A 10,548-nucleotide genomic window follows, 5' to 3' on the forward strand; every position below is an offset into this window, starting at 1 on the left:
GGAAGGGAAGTCAAGGCTCAGTCAGGAAGGGAAGGCTCAGTCAGGAAGGGAAGTGAAAGGCTCAGTCAGGAAGTGAAGGCTCAGTCAGGAAGGAAGGCTCAGTCAGGAAGGGAAGTGAAGGCTCAGTCAGGAAGGGAAGGCTCAGTCAGGAAGGAAGTGAAGGAAGGCTCAGTCAGGAAGTGACGGCTCAGTCAGGAAGGGAAGTGAAGGCTCAGTCAGGAAGGGGAAGTGAAGGCTCAGTCAGGAATGGAAGTCAGTCAGGAAGACTCAGTCAGGAAGGGAAGGCTCAGTCAGGAAGGGAAGTGAAGGCTCAGTCAGGAAGGGAAGTGAAGGCTCAGTGGAAGTGAAGTGAAGGCTCAGTGTGTGCGAGCCAAGGGCCACACAATCAAAACCAGGTCATCTGTTTGTGGCCTAAATTAATTCTGGAAGGTTCTTTTCATCTCGTAGAATTTAGTCTCCCTCCGACCTCTGACCTCCATAGAACCACGAGAGTATCCAGTGATCCATATAGATTACGGCCTGGGGAGGTTGGAGAGAGGGAGGGGGTGAGCTGTCTTTAACTCAAGGGCCAGTCCCTCGCCTCAAACCCTGGCTGGATGCAGACAGAGTTGAAAGGCAGAAGTGACAGAAGAAGAGAAAAAAAAAAATATATATATTATAAGGCTTGGAAGGGAAAGGCAGTCAGGGTTGAGATCGGAGTGAGATCAACTACAAACAGTACCCTATTACCTACGTAGTACCAGGTCATCTTCCTACACTATGAGGTACAGTGTATATACACATAGGGCTGTCCCATAAACACTGTGCACTACATAGGGAATAGGGTGGGATGTGAGAGCAGTGAGGCTGGTGAGGGGAGGAGCTGTGGAGGCTGGTGAGGGGAGGAGCTGTGGAGGCTGCTGAGGGGGAGGAGCAGTGGAGGCTGCTGAGGGAGAGGAGCTGTGGAGGCTGCTGAGGGAGAGGGTGCTGTGGAGGTTGCTGAGGGGAGGAGCAGTGGAGGCTGCTGAGGGGAGGAGCAGTGGAGGCTGCTGAGGAGGAGGAGCTGGGGAGGCTGCGGAGGGGGAGGAGCAGTGGAGGCTGCTGAGGAGGAGGAGCTGTGGAGGCTGCTGAGGAGGAGGAGCTGTTGAGCTGCTGAGGGGGAGGAGCTGTGGAGGCTGCTGAGGGGAGGAGCTGTGGAGGCTGCTGAGGAGGAGGAGCTGTGGAGGCTGCTGAGGGGGGAGGAGCTGTGGAGGCTGTGGGAGGAGGAGCATTGGAGGCTGCTGAGGAGGAGGAGCATGTGGAGGCTGCTGAGGGAGGGCATTGTCTGCTGAGGGGAGGAGCAGTGGAGGCTGCTGAGGGGAGGAGCTGTGGAGGCTGCTGAGGGGAGGAGCTGTGGAGGCTGCTGAGGAGGAGCTGTGGAGGCTGCTGAGGAGAGGAGCTGTGGAGGCTGCTGAGGGGAGGAGCAGTGGAGGCTGCTGAGGGGAGGAGCTGTGGAGGCTGCTGAGGGGAGGAGCTGTGGAGGCTGCTGAGGGAGGAGCTGTGGAGGCTGCTGAGGGGGAGGAGCTGTGGAGGCTGCTGAGGGGAGGAGCTGTGGAGGCTGCTGAGGGGAGGAGCTGTGGAGGCTGCTGAGGGGAGGAGCTGTGGAGGCTGCTGAGGGGAGGAGCTGTAGAGGCTGCTGAGGGGGAGGAGCTGTGGAGGCTGCTGAGGGGAGGAGCTGTGGAGGCTGCTGAGGGGAGGAGCTGTAGAGGCTGCTGAGGGGAGGAGCTGTGAGGCTGCTGAGGGGAGGAGCTGTGGAGGCTGCTGAGGGGAGGAGCTGTGGAGGCTGCTGAGGGGAGGAGCAGTGAGGCTGGTGAGGGGAGGAGCTGTGGAGCCTGCTGAGGGGAGGAGCTGTGGAGCCTGCTGAGGGGAGGAGCTGTGGAGGCTGGTGAGGAGGAGGAGTGTGGAGGCTGCTGGGGAGGAGGAGTGAGGCTGCTGAGGAGGAGGAGCTGTGAGGCTGCTGAGGGGAGGAGCTGTGGAGGCTGCTGAGGGGGAGGAGCTGTGGAGGCTGCTGAGGGGGGAGGAGCAGTGGAGGCTGCTGAGGGGAGGAGCTGTAGAGGCTGCTGAGGAGGAGGAGCTGTAGAGGCTGCTGAGGGGAGGAGCAGTGAGGCTGCTGAGGGGGAGCTGTGGAGGCTGCTGAGGGGAGGAGCAGTGAGGCTGCTGAGGGGGAGGAGCTGTAGAGGCTGCTGAGGGAGGACAGATCATAATAACGTCCGGATGGAAGCAAATGGAAAGGCACCTAACACCTGGAGAACAATGTCTCTGATCTATTTGATACCATTCCTCTGTTTCCACTCATCTCACCAATTAATGTGCCAGCAACCTCCTGTGGTAAAGGAGGCTATAGCAGGTCAGAGAGGAGGATCAGACATCCTCCATTTTGTTTTGCTGTGCTGGGTCGTTGGCTGATTAATAAGAGGACAGGGTCCAGTGTGACGGACGATAGATGGCCTGTAGAGGTGACTGTGAAGCCAAACACACAGCGGGTGTCTGTCCACGGTTTTTAGAAGGACTGGTTCATGATAACACTCAGACGTGTGGATTCTCAGTGTCCATGTTTATTCATATAGCATGCTGAGAATAGAATGTTCCTCTACTTCTGTCCTTCAGTTGAAGTGGAATAGAATGTTCCCTCTACTGTCCTTCAGTTGAAGTGGAATAGAATGTTCCTCTACTTCTGTCCTTCAGTTGAAGTGGAATAGAATGTTCCCTCTACTTCTGTCCTTCAGTTGAAGTGGAATAGAATGTTCCCTCTACTTCTGTCCTTCAGTTGAAGGTGAATAGAATGTGTTCCCTCTACTCTGTCTTCTTTCAGTTGAAGGGGAATAGAATGTTCCCTCTACTTCTGTCCTTCAGTTGAAGTGGAATAGAATGCTCCCTCTACTTCTGTCCTTCAGTTGAAGGGGAATAGAATGTTCCCTCTACTTCTGTCCTTCAGTTGAAGGGAATAGAATGTTCCCTCTACTTCTGTCCTTCAGTTGAAGTGGAATAGAATGTTCCCTCTACTTCTGTCCTTCAGTTGAAGGTGAATAGAATGTGCCCTCTACTCCTCTTTCAGTTGAAGGGGAATAGAATGTTCCCTCTACTTCTGTCCTTCAGTTGAAGTGGAATAGAATGTTCCCTCTACTTCTGTCCTTCAGTTGAAGTGGAATAGAATGTTCCCTCTACTTCTGTCCTTCAGTTGAAGTGGAATAGAATGTTCCCTCTACTTCTGTCCTTCAGTTGAAGGTGAATAGAATGTGCCCTCTACTCCTCTTTCAGTTGAAGGTGAATAGAATGTTCCCTCTACTTCTGTCCTTCAGTTGAAGTGGAATAGAATGCTCCCTCTACTTCTGTCCTTCAGTTGAAGGGGAATAGAATGTTCCCTCTACTTCTGTCCTTCAGTTGAAGGAGAATAGAATGTTCCCTCTACTTCTGTCCTTCAGTTGAAGGAGAATAGAATGTTCCCTCTACTGATCTTTCAGTTGACGGAGAATAGAATGTTCCCTCTACTTCTGTCCTTCAGTTGAAGGGAATAGAATGTTCCCTCTACCTCTGTCCTTCAGTTGAAGGGGAACAGATTGTTCCCTCTACTTCTGGGCTTCAGTTGAAGGAGAATATAATTTTCCCTCTACTCCTCTTTCAGTTGAAGGAGAATATAATGTTCCCTCTACTCCTCTTTCAGTTGAAGGAGAATAGAATGTTCCCTCTACTCCTCTTTCAGTTGAAGGAGAATAGAATGTTCCCTCTACTCCTCTTTCAGTTGAAGAGGAATAGAATGTTCCCTCTACTTCTGTCCTTCAGTTGAAGGTGAATAGAATGTTCCCTCTACTTCTGTCCTCCAGTTGAAGGGGAATAGAATGTTCCCTCTACTCCTCCTTCAGTTGAAGGGGAATAGAATGTTCCCTCTACTTCTGTCCTTCAGTTGAAGGAGAATAGAATGTTCCCTCTTCTTCTGTCCTTCAGTTGAAGGAGAATGGAATGTTCCCTCTACTGATCTTTCAGCTGACGGAGAATAGAATGTTCCCTCTACTTCTGTCCTTCAGTTGAAGGAGAATAGAACGTTCCCTTTACTCCTCTTTCAGTTGAAGGAGAATAGAATGTTCCCTCTACTTCTGTCCTTCAGTTGAAGGAGAATAGAACGTTCCCTCTACTTCTGTCCTTCAGTTGAAGGAGAATAGAATGTTCCCTCTACTCCTCTTTCAGTTGAAGGGAATAGAATGTTCCCTCTACTCTATTTCAGTTGAAGGGGAATAGAATGTTCCCTCTACTCCTCTTTCAGTTGAAGGGAATAGAATGTTCCCTCTACTCCTCTTTCAGTTGAAGGGGAATAGAATGTTCCCTCTACTCCTCTTTCAGTTGAAGGAGAATAGAATGTTCCCTCTACTTCTGTCCTTCAGTTGAAGGGGAATAGAATGTTCCCTCTACTCCTCTTTCAGTTGAAGGAGAATAGAATGTTCCCTCTACTTCTGTCTTTCAGTTGAAGGACAATAGAATGTTCCCTCTACTCCTCTTTCAGTTGAAGGGGAATATAATGTTCCCTCTACTCCTCTTTCAGTTGAAGGGGAATAGAATGTTCCCTCTACTCCTCTTTCAGTTGAAGGGGAATAGAATGTTCCCTCTACTTCTGTCCTTCAGTTGAAGGGGAATAGAATGTTCCCTCTACTCCTCTTTTAGTTGAAGTGGAATAGAATGTTCCCTCTACTCCTCTTTCAGTTGAAGGAGAATAGAATGTTCCCTCTACTCCTCTTTCAGTTGAAGGGGAATAGAATGTTCCCTCTACTTCTGTCCTTCAGTTGAAGGTGAATAGAATGTTCCGTCTACTTCTGTCCTTCAGTTGAAGGGGAATAGAATGTTCCCTCTACTCCTCTTTCAGTTGAAGGAGAATAGAATGTTCCCTCTACTTCTGTTCTTCAGTTGAAGGAGAATAGAATGTTCCCTCTACTTCTGTCCTTCAGTTGAAGGGGAATAGAATGTTCCCTCTACTCCTCTTTCAGTTGAAGGTGAATAGAATGTTCTGTCTACTTCTGTCCTTCAGTTGAAGGAGAATAGAATGTTCCCTCTACTCCTCTTTCAGTTGAAGGTGAATAGAATGTTCCGTCTACTTCTGTCCTTCAGTTGAAGGTGAATAGAATGTTCCCTCTACTCCTCTTTCAGTTGAAGGTGAATAGAATGTTCCGTCTACTTCTGTCCTTCAGTTGAAGGTGAATAGAATGTTCCCTCTACTCCTCTTTCAGTTGAAGGAGAATAGAATGTTCCCTCTACTTCTGTCCTTCAGTTGAAGGACAATAGAATGTTCCCTCTACTCCTCTTTCAGTTGAAGGAGAATAGAATGTTCCCTCTACTTCTGTCCTTCAGTTGAAGGGGAATAGAATGTTCCCTCTACTTCTGTCCTTCAGTTGAAGGGGAATAGAATGTTCCCTCTACTCCTCTTTCAGTTGAAGGAGAATAGAATGTTCCCTCTACTTCTGTCTTTCAGTTGAAGGACAATAGAATGTTCCCTCTACTCCTCTTTCAGTTGAAGGGGAATATAATGTTCCCTCTACTCCTCTTTCAGTTGAAGGAGAATAGAATGTTCCCTACTCCTATTCTTCTGTCCTTCAGTTGAAGGTGAATAGAATGTTCCCTCTACTCCTCTTTTAGTCCTTCAGTTGAAGGGAATAGTTGAATGTTCCCTCTACTTCTGTCCTTCAGTTGAAGGAGAATAGAATGTTCCATCTACCTCTGTCCTTCAGTTGAAGGAGAATGGAACTCTCCTTCTCCCTTTGTTCCATGGAAGACAAAATAAAAAGCAGATTCTCTGTTGTGTCTCAGCATCCTGTCTGTCTTGCCCTCCACTCCTCTGACTTAAGAGAGCAGATCCTAAACGCAACCGTTCTTCTAGGCTTTGTCCCAGAATGCACCCTGTTCCCTTTACAGTGGCTAGCTAGCCTCTTCGCTCCAGGAGACCTGTAACTTTACACACTAATCTCCCGTACGCCGAAAAACAGATTTACCAGCCCTCTCGTTGACCTAAATAATGTGTGAAAAAGATACATTTACTTCCAACTTTTCCTGAGTTGACCGAGTTCACACCATATCTCCCTAAAAAGTGGTGTTCTGCCATCTGGGATCAGGCGGTAATCTATACTGAACAACAATATGAACGCAACATACAAAGCTTCCAACGATTTGACTGAGTTACAGTTCATATGAGGAAACCAGTCAATTGAATCAAATTCATCAGGCCCTAATCTATGGATTTGACATGACTGGGAATAGACATATACATCTGTTGGTCACAGATATCCTTTAATAAAAGGGAGGCGTGGATCAGAAAACCAGTCAGTATCTGGTGTGACCATGTACCTCATGGAGCGCTACACATCTCCTTCACATCTCCTTCACATGGAGTTAATCAGGCTGTTGATTGTGGCCTGTGGAATGTTGTCCCACTCCTCTTCCATGGCTGTGTGAAGTTGCTGGATATTGGCTGGAACTGGAACACGCTGTCGTACACGTCAATCCAGAGCATCCCAAACATGCTCAATGGGTGACATGTCTGGTGAGTATGCAGACCATGGAAGAACTGGGACATTTTCAGCTTCCAGGAATCGTGTACAGATCCTTGTGACATGGGGCCGTGCATTATCATGCTGAAACATGAGGTGATGGTGGTGGATGAATGGCAACGACAACGGGCCTCAGGATCTCGTCACTGTATCTCTGTGCATTCAAATTGCCAAAGATTAAATCCAATTGTGTTCGTTGTCCGTAGCTTATGCCTGCCCATACCCCCACCGCCACCATGTTGCACTATGTTCACAATGTTGACATCAGCAAACCGCTCGCCCACACGACGCCATACACTCTGTGTACCATCTGCCTGGTACAGTTGAAACCTGGGATTCATCGGTGAAGAGCACACTTCTCCAGCGAGGCCAGTGGCCATCGAAGGTGAGCTTTTGCCCTCTGAAGTCGGTGACGGCGCCGAACTGCAGTCGGATCAAGACCCTGGTGAGGAAGACGAGCAGATGAGCTTCCCTGAGAGTTTGTTCAGAAATTCTTTGGTTGTGCAAACCCACAGTTTCATCAGTTGTCTTGGAGGCAAGCCGCAGGTGAAGAAGTCGGATGTGGAGGTCCTGGGTTGGCATGGTTACACGTGGTCTACGGTTGTGAGGCCGGTTGAAAGTACTGCCAAATTCTCTAAAATGACATTGGAGGCGACTTATGGTAGAAAAAGCAACATTAGATTCCTTGGCAACAGCTCTGGTGGACATTCCTGCAGTCAGCATGACAATTGATGGCTCCCTCAAAACTTGAGTCGTGGCATTGTCTTGTGTGACAAAACGGCACATTTTAGAGTGGCCTTTTATTGAACCCAGCACAAGGTCCACCTGTGTAATGATTATGCTGTTTAATCAGCTTCTTGATATGCCACACCTGTCAGGTGGATGGATTATCTTGGCAAAGGAGAAATGCTCACTAACAGGGATGTAAACACATTTGTACACAACATCTGAGAGAAATCAGCTTTTTTTATACATATGGAACATTTCTGGGATCTTTTATTTCAGCTCGTGAGACATGGGACCAACACTCTCCATGTTGCGTTTATATTTTTGTTCAGAGTAGCGTTAGAAATGATGACATGTCAATTGTTTATTTTGACCATAGCTCACACACTGTACAGCCCAAAACGACTGGTAGAGGTATCATCCCATGTCACCAGAGGTCTGTTTAAATGTCACCATCAGTGAGAGATTATGTGCAGTATAGGGTATTCTAGATTTGCCTTCAGCAATGACTATGTGCAGTAAAATGTTGATTGTGCAAATAGGTCAATCAGCAGAGGTCTGTTTAAATGTGTTTTTCGGGGTACTGGGATGTCACCATCAGCAATGAGAGATCTATGTGCAGTATAGGGGTACTGGGATGTCACCATCAGCAATGAGAGATCTATGTGCAGTATAGGGGTACTGGGATGTCACCATCAGCAATGAGAGATCTATGTGCAGTATAGGGGTACTGGGATGTCACCATCAGCAATGAGAGATCTATGTGCAGTATAGGGGTACTGGGATGTCACCATCAGCAATGAGAGATCTATGTGCAGTATAGGGGTACTGGGATGTCACCATCAGCAATGAGAGATCTATGTGCAGTATAGGGGTACTGGGATGTCACCATCAGCAACAAGAGATCTATGTGCAGTATAGGGGTACTGGGATGTCTCCATCAGCAATGAGAGATCTATGTGCAGTATAGGGGTACTGGGATGTCACCATCAGCAACAAGAGATCTATGTGCAGTATAGGGGTACTGGGATGTCACCATCAGCAATGAGAGATCTATGTGCAGTATAGGGGTACTGGGATGTCTCCATCAGCAATGAGAGATCTATGTGCAGTATAGGGGTACTGGGATGTCTCTCCCAGAGAGAAGAGCACTAACTAGGGAATAGGGTGCATCCATCCTTCTATAGAGCCCCCCACAGTATCCTACAGCATCCTACGGTATCCTACAGTATCCTACGGCATCCTACGGTATCCTACAGTATCCTACGGCATCCTACAGCTTCCTACAGCATCCTACGGTATCCTACAGTATCCTACAGTATCCTACGGTATCCTACGGTATCCTACAGTATCCTACGGTATCCTACAGTATCCTACAGTATCCTACAGTATCCTACGGTATCCTACGGTATCCTACAGTATCCTAGCATCCTAGGATACCCCGCCCCCCTCTGTCTTTCTCGCTCTCACTCAGCCTCGTCTTTCTCTCTCTCTCAGTATCTCAGTCTCTCTCTCTCTCTCTCTCTCTGTCTCTCTGTCTTTCTCTCTCTCTCAGCCTCGCCTCTCTCTCTCTCTCTGTCTCTCTGTCTTTCTCTCTCTCTGTCTCTCTCTCAGCCTCGCCTCTCTCTGTCTTACTCTCTCTCTCACTTCAAGCCTCTCTCCATCCCTTTCTTTCTCCCTCCCTCTCCCCCTCTTCCTACATCCCTCTCTCTCCACCTCCCCCCCCTCTCTCTCATACCAATATCTTCCCTTTCTCTCAGTTGATTTACATCTCTTTCTTGTCCTGTACTACAATATCCCCTCCTTTCCACTGTCTCTCAGACAACCATTGTTTTCTGTCAGTCTACTATTGTGTCCATCACATCATCTCCACCATGGCAGCTCTCCTCTCCGTGTACGATCAGCACCGGGAAGAAAAACGCATCGTGGTAAGACGGAGGTCTATCCCTCACCCCCTCATCCACCTCTCCTCCGCCCTCCTGCTCTTCTTCCTCATCCCTCTCTCCCTCCTCCTCCCCTCTCTCTCCTTCCAACACTCCTCTACTTTCCTCATCATCCTGACCCTGCCGGGACCCTAACCCCAGAAAGCCTCCCCCTCCTCCTCCGTCTTCCCCCCGTCCTCCTCCTAGTCCTCCCCCCACACTACGAGAGTGAAATAGACTTGCTGGTCTCGGCCGTGTCCCCAGAGAAAACCCACTACGACTCAACACTAACCTACCACCTCCCCCTCCCCCACCCGGACCCACACCCCCTACACCATTCGCCCTCATCCCAACCACAGTGCCGTTCAGCAGGGCTGGATTCCCCGTCGGGGCCCTTAGCCTGGATGGCAGGCTGGAGCTTGACGTGGTACTCCGACACGGGGGCAGCTCTGGAGGAGGTAAGCCGTGGAGAAGGCCACTGGGCGGGTCATGCTGGCTGGAAGGCCCCCCTGGATGGAGCCCGGCGCTCCAGGTGTTGAGGTGGTGGTGTTAGTTCCTCCTGTTCCACCGACTCCTCCATTACTCTCTCTCTCCATGTCCATGAGAAGAGCTTCGGAATACGAAGGAACCATTTGTTGATTACAGTGAATATGCCACTCTAGCTCCGTCATGTCCACGGTGTTCACCCGCGATATCGCTCTGTAGCTCGACCCGCCGTTGGCGCTCCTCTCTCCTCCCGTCGTTCCTCCCGTTCTCCGTCACTGCGCCGTCCTCACGGGCGTCTCCTCTCGAACAGTTTCTCCGCGTGAGGTAGGTGCGTGGGCCGTGCAGTACTCCGACACGACCGGATGGGCCAGGAGAGAGGAGCGCTGAGGCCAGCCAGAAGACCGGTGTCGGGAATACCCGCGGTTGCCGGGCCGGGTCCGGGAACGCCAGGATATGCTCCTTGAAATCCACGTTCTTTAGATGCATCCCTTCCCGGGCTTCCATGTAGTCGTCCAGACCCTCGTTGTCTCGAAAGAAGCGCTCGCTGGGTGGTATGCAGCCTCCGCACGGCGCTGGCAAAACTGAAACAGAGGAACAATTCATTCATTGATTGATTAATTCACTGATTGGATTTATATAGCGTTTATACAGTGGCTCAAAGCAGGCTAGGTGGTGAGAACTTCAAAAAAAAAATATATTTTTACATTTTCAACAATAATATTTTTAACTGAACATCTAGAATTCCAAATGTGTGTATGTGGTGTGTGTGTGTGTATGGTGTGTGTGCGGTGTGTGTGTATGGTGTGTGTATGGTGTGTGTATGGTGTGTGTGTGTGTATGGTGTGTGTGTGGTGTGTGTGGTGTGTGTA

General features: G+C 49.3%; 1 protein-coding gene and 1 long non-coding RNA gene across 2 annotated transcripts in view; one reads left to right on the forward strand and one right to left on the reverse strand.

Moving 5' to 3' along the window:
- Positions 1-2,684: 2,684 nt before the first annotated feature.
- LOC127915594 (uncharacterized) lies at positions 2,685-5,523 on the forward strand. The gene is made up of 3 exons (XR_008091393.1): positions 2,685-2,791; positions 3,000-3,282; positions 4,756-5,523. It is a non-coding gene; the product is annotated as an uncharacterized LOC127915594 (long non-coding RNA).
- A 4,065-nt stretch (positions 5,524-9,588) lies between these two features.
- Positions 9,589-10,548, reverse strand: part of LOC127915533 (transmembrane protein 151B) — a 10,233-nt gene continuing 9,273 nt past the window's right edge. The window contains 4 exon segments of the mRNA XM_052495707.1: positions 9,589-9,923; positions 9,959-10,057; positions 10,060-10,220; positions 10,222-10,260. Coding sequence (XP_052351667.1) covers positions 9,589-9,923; positions 9,959-10,057; positions 10,060-10,220; positions 10,222-10,260 — 634 coding nt within the window.

This window comes from Oncorhynchus keta, chromosome 35, assembly GCF_023373465.1.
Source record: "Oncorhynchus keta strain PuntledgeMale-10-30-2019 chromosome 35, Oket_V2, whole genome shotgun sequence".
In the NCBI taxonomy this organism is placed as follows: domain Eukaryota; kingdom Metazoa; phylum Chordata; class Actinopteri; order Salmoniformes; family Salmonidae; genus Oncorhynchus; species Oncorhynchus keta.